Source organism: Nerophis ophidion, linkage group LG07 (assembly GCF_033978795.1).
Source record: "Nerophis ophidion isolate RoL-2023_Sa linkage group LG07, RoL_Noph_v1.0, whole genome shotgun sequence".
NCBI classification, from domain to species: Eukaryota; Metazoa; Chordata; class Actinopteri; order Syngnathiformes; family Syngnathidae; genus Nerophis; species Nerophis ophidion.
The window spans coordinates 39250159-39268013 of NC_084617.1; the positions used below are offsets into that span (position 1 = coordinate 39250159).

Here is a 17855-nt window from a genome sequence, read left to right on the forward strand (position 1 = left end):
GATTTGCAAATCCTTTTCAACCCATATTCAGTTGAATATGCAACAAAGACAACATATTTTATGTTCGAACTGATCAATGTTTTTCTTTGCAAATAATCATTAATTTTAGAATTTGATGCCTGCAACACGTGACAAAGAAGTTAGGAAAGCTGGCAATAAATACTGATAAAGTTGAGGAATGCTCATCAAACACTTATTTGGAACATCCCACAGGTGTGCAGGCTAATTGGGAACAGGTGGGTGCCATGATTGGGTATAAAAACAGCTTCCCAAAAAATGCTCAGTCTTTCACAAGAAAGGATGGGGCGAGGTACACCCCTTTGTCCACAACTGCGTGAGCAAATAGTCAAAAAGTTTAAGAACAACGTTTCTCAAAGTACAATAGCAAGAAATTTAGGGATTTCAACATCTACAGTCCATAATATCATCAAAAGGTTCAGAGAATCTGGAGAAATCACTCCACGTAAGCGGCATGGCCGGAAACCAACATTGAATGACCATGACCTTCGATCCCTCAGACGGCACTGTATCAAAAACCGACATCAATCTCTAAAGGATATCACCACATGGGCTCAGGAACACTTCAGAAAACCACTGTCACTAAAAACAGTTCGTCGCTACATCTGTAAGTGCAAGTTAAAGCTCTACTATGCAAAGCGAAAGCCATTTATCAACAACATCCAGAAACGCTTCTCTGGGCATGAGATCATCTAAGATGGACTGATGCAAAGTGGAAAAGTGTTCTGTGGTCTGACGAGTCCACATTTCAAATTGTTTTTGGAAATATTTGACATCGTGTCATCCGGACCAAAGGGGAAGTCAACCATCCAGACTGTTATCGACGCAAAGTTCAAAAGCCAGCACCTGTGATGGTATGGGGGTGCATTAGTGCCCAAGGCATGGGTAACTTACACATCTGTGAAGGCCCTATTAATGCTGAAAGGTACAAACAGGTTTTGGAACAACATATGCTGCCATCTAAGCGCAGTCTTTTTCATGGACGCCCCTGCTTATTTCAGCAAGACAATGCCAAGCCACATTCAGCACGTGTTACAAAAGGATTTGCAAATCATTGTATTCCGTTTATATTTACATCTAACACAATTTCCCAACTCATATGGAAGTGGGGTTTGTATATATATCCATCCATCCATCCATTTTGTACCGCTTATTCCCTTCGGGGTCGCTGGAGCCTATCTCAGCTACAATCGGGCGGAAGGTGGGTACACCCTGGACAAGTCACCACTTCATTGCAGGGCCAACACAGATAGACAGACAACATTCACACTCACACACTAGGGCTAATTTAGTGTTGCCAATCAACCCATATATATATATATATTAGGGGTGTGGGGGGAAAAATCGATTCGAATACGAATTGAATCCGTTGTGCGATTCAGAATCAATTCTCATTTAAAAAAATCGATTATTATTTTTTTTTTTTAAATCAATCCAACAAACCACTACACAGCAATACCATAACAATGCAGTCCAATTCCAAAACCAAACCTGACCCAGCAACACTCAAAACTGCAATAAACAGAGCAATTGAGAAGACACAAACACGAAACAGTAAAAACCAAAAGTAGTGCAACAAAAATGAATATTATCAACAACAGTATCAATATTAGTTATAATTTCTGCATAGCAGTGATTAAAAATCCCTCATTGACATTATCATTAGACATTTATAAAAATTAAAAAAAGAACAATAGTGTCACAGTTGCTTACACTTGCATCACATCTCATAAGCTTGACAACACACTGTGTCCAATATTTTCACAAATATAAAATAGGTCATAATTTTGGTTCGTTTAATAGTTAAAACAAATTTACATTATTGCAATCAGTTGATAAAACATTGTCCTTTACAATTATAAAAGCTTTTTTTTTTTTTTTTTTTAAATCTACTACTCTGCTTGGATGTCAGCAGACTGGGGTAGATCCTGCTGAAATCCTATGTATTGAATGAATACAGAATCGTTTTGAATCGGAAAAATACCGTTTTTGAATCGAGAATCGAATCGAATAAATCGATATATTATCGAATCGTGACCCCAAGAATCGATATTGAATCGTGGGATACCCAAAGATTCGCAGCCCTAATATATATATATATATATATATATATATACATAACTAATATTTATGTATTTATGAAACATAAATTTTTTGTTAAAGGTGCTTCATAAAAACACAAGCATGTTTAACACGTTTCATGTTGTAATTGTATGCATGTTCGAAATAAACTCAAACCATAATTTATAGATTTCTTTCTTTTATGAAGACAAGAATATATGTTGCTGTATTACTTGATTTGCTTTGATTGGAATCGGACAGGATTCACAGTAGAGTTGATAACTTCCACATTTTCAAATTTACATTGTGGAAGAAAAAAAAGTTCTCCTTCCTATCCAATACCACATGAAAGTTGTTGATTTTTTTTGCATCTAATTTGTCCAGCTTTTAAACTCGTTTTTATACACTTTAAAAGAAATAAATTGGCGGAAAACTCCGTAGCTTGCTAGCTTGTGTGCACTCTAGCTTCCTGAGACTCTTATTTTGATAGCGCATGCAGGATAGAGCAGCACTTTTATTGTGAAGACAGGAACTGTGCTGTCGGTCTTCAGGGTTGTGGCGGAAAATACGTCGTGAGAGTCTGTTGAATCAAAGTGTTTGATTCAACAGTCTTTTTTCTCTCAATACTGAGCTGGCTACAACCAGCGTCATCTCACAAGACCCTTGAATGTCCATCAAGTGACAAAAGTCACATCATGGTGAAGATTGATTATCGCAAATTTTTAGGACTATTTTTTAATGCTTGGCTGACACACCCTCCGCAATCGACGTAATGAGCACCCCTATTTCACGTGAATTGGTGCCTGGTAGGACCTGCGGGATTTGGTACCCATCCCTATTTAAGATACTAAGAAATTATGATAATTTGCCATAATGGAGGTGATTATTATCGGTAGCTTATTTTCAGCCAGGGGACTAAAAATAAATAGTGTGAGAGGGGATCTGCGTTTGTGATTGGCATTGAAGAGCGTTACTTGTCAATGGTAATCACATTATTTTCCAAGAAAATGGTCTGATACTGATCAGTGGCCGATCGATGGGCACATCCCGAGTAGTAATTTGAAACAATGTTTTAGGCAAAGTGAGGACAAGGTGTTGCCTACCTGCGGGGCCTCTGTAGAGCTGACAGTCCCTCTTGATGTGAGCGCTGGATCCACACAAGAAGCAGCAACGTGGTTCTAGTTGTTCTCTCCTCCTCCAGTGCTTGCTTTTGTTCCTGGACTCCTCTCCTGTGTCCACTCGCTCTCGTGCACCCTCCAGTCTCCTGTCAGAGTCATGCCTGTGCCTGGACCTGCGTGAACACGCGCAACAAAAATGAACAAACAATGCCACAACTATCCAGCGTGGTCCTCATTTCACATTGTCTGCCTGTGGACTGACGACACTCACTTCCTACGCATTGGGCAGTCTTTCATGAAGTGGCCAATCTTGCCGCAGATGCGACAGCAGCGGTCGTTGGGGGCCACTTCTCCCTCAGTGAGGACTTCAGGGTCAAAGAAATACTCCTGATAATCATCACAAACAGGTATGTGGATTGATTAGTATATCCATTCTATTCACAACATTTTCCAAAGTTGGCGTAGCGAAGGTCACAGTGAACCCCGTAAGGATGTTAACATTTAAGACAACTAGCAATTATCGTACTACTTGCCAACTATATTAGCGGTGCTCTACTATATTAATTTAATAAAGTGTTACCGTAGCTTAAGAGTGTTTTTTTTTTACAGCCTGTTGGGCCAGGCTCTTGTTTGTTTTAGTTTTTGTGTGTTTTTCCTGTGTTTTTGGCTTCACTTTCTGTTTTATGCTCTTATTTTGGTTCCACTTCCTTTTTTTTGTATTCTTCTTGCCTTAGCTTTACTCTCTTTCTGTGTGGCGGGCAACCTAATCGCGGCCCACATATCCGGGTGCCGGTCATTCTTTTTTGATTGATAACGACAGTTGCGTAGCAGACAGGTTCCAGACGTCTGAAGTCCTTTCTAAACGTTAAGTAATTTTAGTGACACTCAGTCCAGGTAATTTATTTGTTGTGCAAATACATTAAAAAGTACACTGTGTAGTATTTTAAATTATTCTGTTGCTAGCAATGTAAACAGTTGATTTGAATGAAGACCTAATCTGTTTAAATTTAAATAAAGGTTTATGAATGTTACAATTTTATTTTATTAAGAGGAAATTTGACATACTGTATTTGTATTTTGCACCAACTGTAGCAAGTGTCTGACATACTGCTCAATGCTGTACAGTATTGTTTAATGTCAGCAATTGTCCTTCAAGGAGATTGACTCCATATTTGGTGGTGGTAACTGTGGTAAACTACTGTATAGGGATGTACGGTATACCGGTATTAGTATAGTACCGCGATATAATAAACCATATTTGGTACTATACTGGCTTTTTTTAACGGGCATGACGGTGCGTCGTCACATTGTGACATTGCTGGTTTTACGAGCAGAGGAGCATGTTCGGCAATGCACACACACAAAGTACTTACAAGCAGACACAGTGTGTAGACAGAAAAGGGACAATGGATGCATTTTGGCTTAAAAACTTATCATGGTGATTGATTGCACAGTGCAGTACATATTCCGTAAAATTGACCACTTAATGGTAACACCCGAATAAGTTTATCAACTTGTTTAAATCGGGGTCCACGTTAATCAATTCATGGTGAAATTATAACACTGAAACGCCCTTGAGAATAGGTGATTTAAGACATGGCTAGTTAGCGGCTAATAATACCTGGGATTTATATAGCGCTTTTCTAAGAACCCAAAGTCGCTTTACATGTGTGTGTGTGTGTGTGTGGGGGGGGGCTCTGGTGGAGGAGGGAGGATAAAAACAACTTTATTAGAAAAGAAAACTAAGATAAGCAAGCAAGAAAAAAAAATAAAAATAAAAAACATCCAGGCGCAGTCTGCAGTGTTTTAGCTACTTCTAAATCACTGATCCTCCTCCAGGGTGACAAAAAAAAGTATGTTTCTCACAAGTATCATCCCTGCAAAACGAGGAATAGCTAAACATGCTTCACTACACAATGTAGCTCAACGGCGTCACAATGTAAAACTAATGCCATGGGTGGATCAACACCTGACATCCACTGTAATGATACCAAATACAATAGCGTATCTAGCCGATATTACATCAATATTTTTTTAGCATCACAAATTCTTTTTTTCGTTTAAATTTTTTTTTAATTATGTTTATAAACTCAAGAAATACATCCCTGGACACATAAGGACCTAAATTATGACCAATGTATGATCTTGTAACTACTTCGTATCGGATTGATACCCAAATTTGTGGTGTCATCCAAAACTAATGTAAAGTATCAAACAACCGAATAATAAGTGATTATTACAATTTACCAGGAGTGTAGATAGAACATGTTAAAACAGAAAATAACCAAATATTAACATCAAATGAACAAGTAGATTAATAATAACTTAGCTTGTCGTTCATAATTCTGACAAAATAATAGAATCTTAAAAGACACAATATGTTACTGCATACGTCAGCAGACTAGGTAGGAGCCTTTGTTTGCTTACTTACTAATAAAATAAAAGTTCTCTCATATGTTCACTATTTTATTTAAGGACAACATTGCAATAATAAACATATGTTTAACGTACCATAAGATTATTTGTACAAATAAATAAATGACAATTTTTGTGGTCCCCTTTATTCAGAGAAGTATTGAAATATTGGTACCAGTACCAAAATATTGGTATTGGGACAACCCTACTACTATAGTATTTACAGCTGCTACTGGGGTATGCTGACTGTTATATGGGTAACACCCCTGCAGAACTAAGTGCCACCCCTGAAAAAAAGAGTCTGGACATGCCACTGGAAGGCTATAAGGTTAGAAATACCAACCATCCAACTGGGGTACTCAGGTGGAAAGACAGTCAAAGGGGTGCCAAACACTGTTCTGCCATTGATGAAAGCCTTCATGATGAAATTTGTCACTGTATTGATGACAGTAAAAGAGCATACGTAAGAATATACATTTAAGATGTGGTAAAAAAATTTAAAAAATTGTGGAAATTAGCAATACTTTTCCTCGACAGACCGGCACCAAGATTATGATTGAGGTCGAAAGGATCTGTAGTAGAAAAAGAGTCAGTTGACAAAACAAGTTAAGTCCAGAAAAAGTCCAACTATTTAAAGGGGTCATATTATGCAAAACCCACTGTACTTACCTTTTATCCCGTTTTCGTTTATTTAGATTCACATAAGTCCCATAAATTGGAATTTTAACTGGGGTTGCATGATTAATCAAAATCAATTCGATACTGAGGTTTTAATTAGTGTGCTAAATAACTGCAAGAGGCCAAAAAAATGTTTTCCCTCCGCCGTCATGATTTGAGTCACAAACTTGTTCGCCAATCAGAATTGCTGAGCCTCGTGTTTGTTCGTGTCTCGCTTAAACAGGAAGAGAGACAACTTATACTTGCATCGCTCTAAGCACCCAAGTGCGTTTATGTAACTGTGGTATTAACTGAACAGAGTGAGACCTCTTTCAGTCATTCACAATCTTTGTCTCGGCGGAGACTAGAGTGGAGCGCCGCTGTCAACACACTCACAGGACAGAGAGCCTTGACCTCGCTAGTGAAAAGTACAGGAAAGTAACAAAAATGAGGAGGAAAAAATAGGATTACAAAGCCAAATGTCCTGTTGTGGGAATAATTCAGCTTCAAATCGCCGGGTCAAACAACTGAAAATGACGTCGTAATCACGTGATAGCAATACACAAAAAGACAACGTCCGAGCCCATTTTTGCAATTTAAAATGTTCAATATCTATTTAGGTAAAATTTTTTCTTTCAGAAAAAGGTCCATTTTATTTGTTGTTGTTTATTTATTTAGGATAGGAAATGTACAATGGTAAGCAATTTTACACTTTTAAAATTTGTTCTTGTAATCAGACTATATTTTCGGTATCTATCCATCCATTTTCTATCGATTATTCCCTTTGGGGTCGCGGGGGGCGCTGGTGCCTATCTCAGCTACAATCGGGCGGAAGGCAAGGTATACCCTGGGCAAGTTGCCCCCTCATCGCAGATATTTTCGGTATATTAGATGGAATTTCTCGTGAACAAGACTCCGAGGAGCTTTTCAACTACCTCAGCCCCAGAAATAGGAGAGCCCACCACAGATTCCCCAGGCACCGCTTCCTCATAGGAAGACGTGTTGGTGGGATTGAGAAGGTCTTCGAAGTATTCCCTCCACCGATCCACAACATCTGCAGTCGAAGTCAGCAGAACACTATCCCCACCATACACGGTGTTGACACAGCACTGCTTCCCCTTCTTGAGGCGGCGGATGGTGGTCCAGAAACGCTTTGAAGACGTTCGGAAGTCTTTTTCCATGGCTTCTCCAAACTCCTCCCATGTCCGAGTTTTTGCCTCCGCGACCACTGAAGCCGCACACCGCTTGGCTTGTCGGTACCTGTCCGCTGCCTCCGGAGTCCCACGAGCCAAAAGAACCCGATAGGACTCTTTCTTCATCTTGACGGCATCCCTCACCGCCGGTGTCCACCAACAGGTTCTAGGATTACGGCCACGACAGGTACCAACTACCTTGCGGCCACAGCTCCAATCAGCCGCCTCGACAATAGAGGCGCAGAACATGGTCCACTTGGACCTCGTGACATGTTCAAAGTTCTTCCGGAGGTGGGAATTGAAACTCTACTAGACGTTCCCAGCAGACCCTCACAATGCGTTTGGGTCTGCCAGGTCTGTCCTGCATCCTCCCCCACCATCGCAGCCAACTCACCACCAGGTCGTGATCGGTAGAAAGCTCTGCCCCTCACTTTACCCGAGTGCCCAAAACATGAGGCCGCAACTCCGATGACACAACTACAAAGTCACTCATGGAACTGCGGCCTAGGGTGTCCTGGTGCCAAGTGCACATATGGACACCCTTATGTTTGAACATGGTGTTTGCTATGGACAATCTGGGATGAGCACAAAAGTCCAATAACAAAACTCCACTCGGGTTCGGATCCAGGCGGCCATTCTTCCCAATCACGCCTAGGTTTCACTGTCGTTGCCAACATGAGCGTTGAAGTCCCCCAGTAGGACAAGGGAATCACCCGGGGGAGCACTCTCCAGTACTCCTTCGAGTGTATCGAAAAAGGGTGGGTACTCTGAACTGCTGCTTGGTGCGTAAGTACAAACAACAGTCAGGACCCTTCCCCCCACACGAAACCAGAGAAGGAAGCTATCCTCTCGTCCACCGGGTTGAACTCCAACGTGCAGGCTTTGAGCCGGGGGGCGAGAAGAATTGTCACCCCAGCCTGTCGCCTCTCACTGCCGGCAACGCCAGAGTGGAAGAAAGTCCAGCCCCTCTCGAGAGAACTGGTTCAGAGCCCTTGCTGTGCGTCGAAGTGAGTCCGATTATATCTAGCCGGAACTTCTTCACCTCGCGCACTAGCTCAGGCTCCTTACCCCCCAGTGAGGTGACGTTCCACGTCCCAGGAGTTAGTTTATGTAGCCGAGGATCGGACCGCCAAGTGCTCTGCCTTTGGCTGCCGCCCAGCTCATGTCGCACCCGACCTCTATGGCCCATGCTATGAGTGGTGAGCCCATTGGAGGGGGGACCCACGTTGCGTCTGCGGGCTGTGCCCAGCCGGGCCCCATGGGAACAGGCCCGGCCACCAGGCGCTCACCATCATGCCCCCCCTCCGGGCCCGGTTCCAGATGGGGGCTCCGGTTGATAACTCAATGACGACAACCTTATATTTTGTAGAAGTATATTTTACGCAGTGTAAATTCAAGGAACACAATAACAAAATAGCCACCGCCGTTCACATTTACCGACCAACTACCGGAGCCCGCGCATAGAGCAATGCATGCTAGGAGGTACCGTAAATACACTAAAAGAGTGGTTGAACCGTAAGTACCATAAAAACGCGCAATGCAAAAACAGAACATTTACATTCTCCCACTTTTCTTTTTTTCTTTTTTAAACACAAAGTCACAGTCTGTTATTAATGTCCATAAGTATAAAAATGTAAGACCATAGTGACTAAAAAAAAAAACGTATACAAAAAAACTGTCCACAAAAGAATAGTCTCTATTTCAGTTTCCACTCTCCAACACTGAGTGCCTTTAGGAGCTGAAGTGCGGATGCACCTCGTTTTGTCAAACAGTCAGCTAGCTGCTCTCCTGTAGGTGCCCAGAGTATCTGTTGGATTCTTTTACTCTGAAGAAGTTCTTTGATGCCCCTTATTTCAAGGCGGAGCCTTTTCTCTGTCACTGACTTAGTAGACTTGATGGCGTCGGCAAGACAGTGGTTATCAGTGACACACACTATTGGTAAGACATGCTGTGATACAATCCCTGTGGTAAGTTCTGCATGAAGGTCAGATAAATAAACGGCAGTGTCAACAGCATCTGCAAGAGCAAGAGTTTCTCCAGCAAGAGTGCTTCGTACGACTCTCCTGATCTTTTTTGACTGCCAATACACAGGTGAGAATCTTCCTTCCTCACCCATCAGCAGAATGAGATGTCCCCCTTGAGTGACTCCATCTGGAAGGTTTCCCGGCAAAGCGTCACAGAACATTACTAGATTTAGAGAACTGTCTTTTCCCAGGTTCTGAAACTTGAGTGTCACTTGTTCTGATTAAAATTTTCTCGCTACCTTGTTTGTGTCATGTAAAGTCTGCACAGTAGCATGTTTTATGTTAGCTGCAAGGACACATGTATCAAACATAATATCCGGTCTACTTTGTCTAGCAACCCACAGAAGTTGACCTATTTTTGATCTCAGGTCATCAATTTCACTTTCAGTCAAAAGAGCATCCCGTCTCAGGGCTCTGGAGATGTCAATTTGAATTGGCTGAAGATTATGTATGTAATTGTCCTGATGCATACATGTCACTCCATTTGCAGTGACATACTCCAGGCCAAGATAGCAAAATCTGTCATGTTCTTCTCTGCCCACTTGAAAGACAGATTGCAGGTGAGGGATTACTGTTGCGAAAATCTGTGAACAACCCCAGATGAAATCATTGACATGACAAGCAAGCACCCCAGACACAATACAATTTTTATCCAACCAATAAAAAATAGCAGGGTCAACTTGTGACATCTTTCCTCCAGTTTGCAACATTGTTTCTTTAACCTTATTGTACCAATACAGTGATGCATCATTTAGTCCATAAACACATTTGTTTAGGTTCCATAGAGTTCTCTCACTCTTAGCTTCAGCTCGTGGATGAACATAAATGTCTCGGGATAACTCATTTCCTTGAAGGAATGCTGTGCATAGAGTGGGGTGTCCATCGGTTTTGACATATCACAGACACGAGTAGTCTAAAAGACTCTGAGGCACATGTTGGCGAGTCTTTTGGGAGATCTTTTGTGTTTAGCTCTTCAAATCCTCTCGCCACGAGCCTTGCTTTTGAAACTATGCCGTCTGGTGTGTCTTTGAGTGTGCACACCCATCTTGTGGAAATGAATTTTTGTCCCAAGTTCTTTACTTCATCAAACACACCGTGTTTCTCCCAGTTACTGATTTCAGCAAGTTTAGCTGATTCAAACGACACATCCTTTGTAACAAGTACATCCTCGTGATGAGAAGGCTGTTCCACCCTGTCCAATGACTGAATCTGCAGTGTGTCAACCTGTGAAAGGTCAGCTGACCTTTTTGTGCCAGTGAGGCGAACTGGCTCTGTGTACTCCAGATTGTACCAGTCCTTGTGTTTTCCAGTTGCCTTTCCCGCTCGAACTAGCACTTTTGCTGTGTGTGAAATTCCAGTGTCTCTTTCCATATACTTAATGAATTGTCCTGCCTTTAGATTAATACTTTGGTCAGTTCTTATAATAAGAGGTTGTCTGTCGGATGGATCATTATCATGCTCATTGCTGTCTCTGTCATTACTAGAGCCCTCTGCCGCATTTTCTGTGTCAGGCACACTGTCTATGTCACCAGATACAGTATCGGGTAGATCTTCAACATGTTCAATGTCACATTCTGCTGCATTAAGTTCTGTCTGGCTTTCTTAGCTGTCACGAGACATATCAGTGTATTGATCTGTGTGGCCTTGTGCAGTCTACAGCGATGCACCTGGACATAGGAGCCTCCATGTCTAGCAAATATTACCACCCAGTCTCGTCCAATTACCACCCCAGGCCCTTTCCATTCATTGCAGTCCATTCATTGCAGTCCATTCTTCTGCAGTTTCGTAGTGTTCATCTGTGCTCCGAAGCTGTGTGCGCAGAGCTCTCCTGATTCTCTCAGAGCACTCTGGCTCAGTAAATGCTGTCCTTCCTTCATGTAATGCTGAAATGTACTGTCCTACCCATTTACTCATGGCAGTGCCCTCCAGGGCAGGCGGTTTATCAACCAGCACAGAAGGTAGGTTCGGGTTTTGTCCAAACCTTAGCTGGTATGGACTAAATCCATGCACATTGTGCATTGTATTCTTCGCCATCAAGGCCCAATTTAGGGCTGTTTTCCAGTCACAAACACTGCTTTTCTTCACTTTTAACAGGATCTCTGTAAGGGTCTGGTAATGTCTTGCCATCAATCCATTACTCCATGGACTGTAGGCAGCAGTGGTTTTCACTATAATGTTAAAGTTCTCAGCCATGTCGCTCATTTCCTCATTATTGAATTCACCTCCATTGTCACAAAAAAATCTTAGATGGGGCTCCATACACACTCACCCAGGAATGAATAAAGTACCTCACAATTTCACTAGATTTTTTTGTGGTCACTATGCTACCAGCACTGAACCTGGTGAAGTGATCAATCATGTTGAGGTACCACACATTTGGTTCTAGCTCGTGTAGATCTAATGTCACACTTTCATTGTAAGTTGAAGCCATTGGTAGACCAACTGATGGCTTTGGTTTGGGCTTGTTGTACTTGAAGTGAAGTGTGAAGTGAATTATATTTATATCGCGCTTTTTCTCTAGTGACTCAAAGCGCTTTACATAGTGAAACCCAATATCTATTTTTTACATTTAAACCAGTGTGGGTGGCACTGGGAGCAGGTGGGTAAAGTGTCTTGCCCAAGGACACACTGGCAGTGACTAGGATGGCGGAAGCGGGATTCGAACCTACAACCCTTAAGTTGCTGGCTCGGCCGCTCTACCAACCGAGCTATACCACTTGAGACATGTTTCACAGCTGCTTACGATGTCCTTCAGAATAGAAACACTCATAATCATTACTTCCGGCACTAATTAGTAATTTTTTGAGTTTATCAACTGAGGCATGTCCAAATGCTTGTGAAGTTTCACCAATACTTTGTGTTTTTCATCTTTACCCATGCCATCTCTTGTCGCCAGAACCTCATCAGTTTGGGGTTCATGCTCATGGGTGGCTGTGCAATCTCTGTCCACTATGCTTACACAGTAGTGTCCTGAGGATGTAATCTCAAGAGGCACTGGTTTCTGAAACATTGTGGCTTTATCATTCTCAATGTCAAGCACTGTTTTTGCCCTCTTAGGTGATGTTTTCTTAGTAGTAAAGGAATGTTCACTGAGACCACCTCAGTCTTTATGTAGCACCTGTTTTGGCCTATTTTAGCTGGGACTTTCACTTTTTTAATGGAATTAACAACTTGTCCATCACCAAACTTAAAAGCTCTTCTACTCTGTGTATTTTCCATTTTTTTCTTGTCACTCTCCTTCAGTGTATGAATGTAATTGTCCAGCCATTTTCACCACAGACTGTTCTGGTGCATGCAGTGTCAATTACACTGAACATAGGGCTTCTACCATGAATATTTCAGCATCAGATACTGACTCCTTAGAAAACAATGTAACAGTGCACTCTTCAATTTCTTCTGTCTCTTTTTTACATGTTCAGCCTAATTTGGGCAGTCCTTAGCCCAGTGAAATGTACTCTGGCAAATTACACACTTTGACCTCCTACCGTACCTATCTAGTGGGTTTGAGCCAGTCAATGGTGCCCTCTTTTGGTCGGTTTGGGAACGAAATTTCCTTCCGTCTCTTTTTCTTTCATCCATATAGAAAGCAACATCTTCACGCACATGAATTCCCCCGCTATATGTGGGCGGCTTCATATTGTCTCCAAAAATCCTTTTTAGAACTGACTTCATGCTTGCAAATGTAAGTGTTGAACAAGCTGTAAGCGCAAGCTGTTTATCTTTAACATCAAGACTGGCGGTATCCACAACTTGAATGCCAAAACGGCGTCGGGAAGAACCATGTCAAATTTGCGCAGTTTGTTGTACCACTGCTCGAACTGAACGATGTAATACGCCATGGAAACTTCGTTTTCTCTCCGAATCTTGTCAAAGTCTTTGTATGCATCATAAGCTCTGTCCTTTTCTTCTTTTAAGAATACAATAGCCAATACCTTTACAAGGGTCTTCATCCCATCATCTTTGTTCAAATCATCCGCAGGTATTTTCAAAGCTGTATCTCTAGCTCTCCCCCTCAGTGATAAAGCAACAGCCAAGGCTTGTTTCTCCTTATCCAGGTCGGTAACACGTATCCACATTTCAAGTTCATTATTCCAACTCTCATATGACTTATTTTCTTCAAACGCAGGAGGGACTCTGTTGTTAGCGTTGACAGACATCCTCTGCTACCATTTGATAACTCAATGACGACAACCTTCTTCTTTGTAGAAGTGTATTTTACTCAGTGTAAATTCAAGGAAAACAAACTCGCCACCACCGTTCACATTTACCGATTAACTACCGCAATGAGTTTCCTCCGCCGGGTGGCGGGGCTCTCCCTTAGAGATAGGGTGTGAAGCTCGGCCTCCTGGGAGGAGTTCAAAGTAAAGCCGCTGCTCCTCCACATCGAGAGGAGCCAGATGAGGTGGTTCGGGCATCTGGTCAGGATGCCACCCAAACGCCTCCCTAGGGAGGTGTTTCGGGCACATCCGACTGGTAGGAGGCCACGGGGAAGACCCAGGACACGTTGGGAAGACTATGTCTCCCGGCTGGCCTAGGAACGCCTCGGGATTCCCCGAAAAGAGCTGGACAAAGTGGCTGGGGAGAGGAAAGTCTGGGCTTCCCTACTTAAGCTGCTGCCCCCGCGACCCGACCTCGGATAAGCGGAGGAAGATGGATGGAATTTTTAGGTAATAATTACAAGAACATTTTAAAAAGTAAATAAATAAGAATATATGATGAACATTTTTGAGCAAGCAATTCTAAAGTAATGAGAAATCTGTTTATATCCTTTTAAATTGTTAGTTGCTATACTATATTATACACACTATAGTTTTGATGTATTTTTTCTACGGTTTAAAAGCATGATGTAGAAAAAAGTTCAGAGTCTGCATAAAGTTAAATATTTTTTAAAGTAAATTATTGCATATTGTTCTAACGTGTGGCATCTTGAGAGAAAAACATGTTGATTAACACTTTAAAAGTAAAATGTTTTCCTTTACTCGTTTTTGCATTTATTGCATTTTTATCTAAATTTAAAAAATATATATAAAATAAAATCGCAATTAGGTTTTTTCTCAAAATCACGTGGGCCTAATTCGAACAATGGAGACGTGGCGAAGATATTAAGACAATTTATAATTGTGACAGGGTTTGCCATTGTGACATCAGCGGATAACTTGATGTATGGTGCATGTTTTACTAGAGATCTCTGCTCAAATTCACCATTTTTATTTTCCCAATGGCGATTATAATCCAAACAAAAATATCGCCACAGTGCTACCAGATGACAAGAATATTTTTCTGTGTATGGTATGTAATCATATATTCCTGTTTGGATGAACAATTAATCATAATCCTAATACAAACATTTAAAAAATATATATATATATACATATATATATTTTTTTTTTAAAAAGGTGACACTAATGAGCAACTTTTCCTATCGCAATTGCCGAGTCAACTTAACCATCTTCTTAGTTCATGGCCACCACCATTTACTTAATGGGTGAGAAGCATGAGGTATAATATAGAATTAACTTTTACCAAATCAGAGCCGATTCATCAGTTTAGTATGTCAAAATAGCAGCAGAAGCTCGTTACCGCTCTGTGATCACGACACCGCTAAAAGTAGTTCGTTAGTGTTAGCGCTTTTAGTAACAATATCGCTAACACTTGGTTAATATTCAGTTTAAAAGATGGAGTAATGTTGGCGGTTTTTGTATATTTATTTAGAGCGCTTTCTGGGCGCAGTACCGTATTTTCTGACTACAAGGTGCACTTAAAATCCTTTTATTTTCTCAAAACTCGATTTTGCTTACCGACCCCAAATATATTTTATTTGGTACATGGTGAAATGATAAGTGTGACCAGTAGATGGCAGTCACACATTATTATGGTGTGTGTGTAAGGTAAGACATTATCTGGGGTTTTATTTCGCAATATTATGCAAGAGCAACTTTTTTTTAACCTTCTAAGTACATGCTGATCTGTATTTGGATCTGCACAAGACCTCAAAATTTGCGCGCGTTTGCCTTTGATGAAGTAGTCAATAAGCGTCTTCTTTTTCTCTATCTTCTTCTTATGGGAAATTCATCCTGCGGTGTTGTCATTTCCAATATAAAGAAGTGTAAAGTTGCTACTTATATCCGTCGGTAAACTCGCCATGAGAGCGCTAAAATATACCGGTGTAATGAGTTTACATTATTCACCCAAGGAACTTTAGTTATTCGAGAGTTCCGGTCGGACGGTTTTTCACGGGACACATTTTTTGGCCTTCTTGTTGCACTGGTGAGCGACGGATGACGAGATGTTGCTCCGTTATTGATTTAAGGAAAGTCTGAACGTCATTAAAACAGTTAGCTTCATTTTTGACACTTCCTCCACTCCCGACCTTGCACGCCACAACGCTACAACAAAGATGACGGAGAAAAGACCCTGGCGAAAGTGAGCCACATAAATATGACCGCCCACAAAACGACGCATCCTGAAGAGACTGTCGGAAAGCGGCTTGTAGATTATCACTAAAATATAATCTGTGCAACATTTTGACCAAAGAACCACCATCACATGTTACATAGACCACAAGGAAGTGTTTTCAATTAAGAAAAAAAAAAAAGATAATAGTATAACCCCTTTAATGCGCCCTATAATCCAGTGTGCTTTTTGTATGAAAATAGACCTGACTAGACCCACTCACCGGCAGTGCGCCTTATAATCCGGTGCGCCCTATGGGCCGGGAAATACGGTACTCTTGTTTGCCACTTATTGTTATGGTGTGTGTATAAGGTAAGTGCGCGAATCCGCCTTTGTAGTCCGTGCGGACACCGTAGTCATTAAGCTTTAACAATTTAGAATGCATAAAAAAAGAAAAATGTATGTGTTCTTGTCTAACTAAGAATTGTGAATAATAGGCAAAATTCCCCAAAAAGTTCAGTTCCCATGGCGGAAAAGTCTGTGACAACAGTCAAACTTGTATACACTGGTTACTACTGTGGCAGACACTGACCTTCAATGACAATGTATTTGGATGTCCACTGCTTGTTGAAAGTGGTGAGCAGGGCTTTCTGGCGGATGCACACAACATGCTCTTTAAAGTCAAAGTCCTCTGTGTAAAAGCGGAGCATGCCCAGCCACAGTTCCCCCACCGTTTCCGTGTTATGGCCGCCTTGTGGCCACCGAGCAGACTGCGGACCGAGCAACAATGAAAGTGTTATACATCGAGGCCCTATGTGCAACGTGCACACCAACACCATATACGCACCAATTCTGTTAAATCGTCAAAGAAATACACATTCCAGCTGTCCACCAACACCTCAGGCTTCACGTCTGCATCATAGAGCTGCAAATGACACATTGAGGTAAAAAGTGGAGGATTGGGTTAAAAAACGAACAATAATGACAGTTACCAGTTAGTCTTAAACATTTTTTTAGACGAATATTGAATTAAGACAAGGGCTGGGAGATGATATGATCGAATGACATGTAGAATTTCAGGTTGATTACAGTGATCAGCTGTAGAAGTATCAACTCTATCAAACATAGCGGAAAATGAGAATTGACCTTTTCCCACTCCACGTGCAAGTTAACGTGGAAGTAAAAACAGAATGAGCACCGAGTCTTCACAACTGCTGCTAACACACACTAGCAGTTTATCTTTTACAAGTGGTGAAGCCTTTTGACCCATACGCTAATTGAAACTATTATCAGAGATGATTTAGAGGTGAGAATCTTTGGGTAACTCACAATTTAACCCAGTTCCGATTCTTGGGGTGACGATTCGATTCAAGATCAAATCAAACGGGTTCTGAGAATGTATTTTCTATGATAACTATAATGAAACCTTTTCAAAACAGGTTTCAAAACCTCCTTTTGGTTGCTGACTAATGACAAATACACACTCCAAGTACTGTAAATTTCAGACTATAAGCCTCTACTCTTTACTACACTTTAAACCCTGCGGCTTAAGAGATGGTGCAACTAATTTATAATTTTTTCTTCGATAATAAAAAAAGTTGTAAAAAAAAAAAGCAAATACACTGTGGTGTTTCGTTTGTGCTATGGTGCCAACTTTTGGACAAGTTCGGACTGCAGGTGTCGTGTTGCATTGCCTTTCTGTTAAACTGAGCTTTGAAACCAGAAGTAAAGTGCCGTTCAGTCTTTAAGCCGTTCATAGTATTTCTATTCATTCTTTCTTCATTTATAACTCCAAGTTTTACAGTATAACTGTGACTGTTTATACTTACTAAACCGTCCCATATGTGATGTCTGTAGGAGAGATTCCAAGCTTATTTGTACGTGTTATCGTAATGTAATAATACACTAGCGCCTTTAGAATGAGCTAATATGCTAACGAGTGTCTGTGATAGCATTATTAACTTAGAACTGCATTT

General features: G+C 41.2%; 1 protein-coding gene across 1 annotated transcript in view; it reads right to left on the reverse strand.

The window, feature by feature from the left end:
* Positions 1-17855, reverse strand: part of tut7 (terminal uridylyl transferase 7) — an 81649-nt gene that overhangs the window by 22212 nt on the left and 41582 nt on the right. The window contains exons 21-26 of the mRNA XM_061906134.1: positions 16727-16804; positions 16472-16649; positions 6137-6184; positions 5956-6047; positions 3469-3584; positions 3183-3370 (exon numbers count right to left, since the gene is read on the reverse strand). Of these exons, the coding sequence (XP_061762118.1) occupies positions 3183-3370; positions 3469-3584; positions 5956-6047; positions 6137-6184; positions 16472-16649; positions 16727-16804 (700 nt within the window). The remainder of the gene's footprint in view (positions 1-3182; positions 3371-3468; positions 3585-5955; positions 6048-6136; positions 6185-16471; positions 16650-16726; positions 16805-17855) is intronic.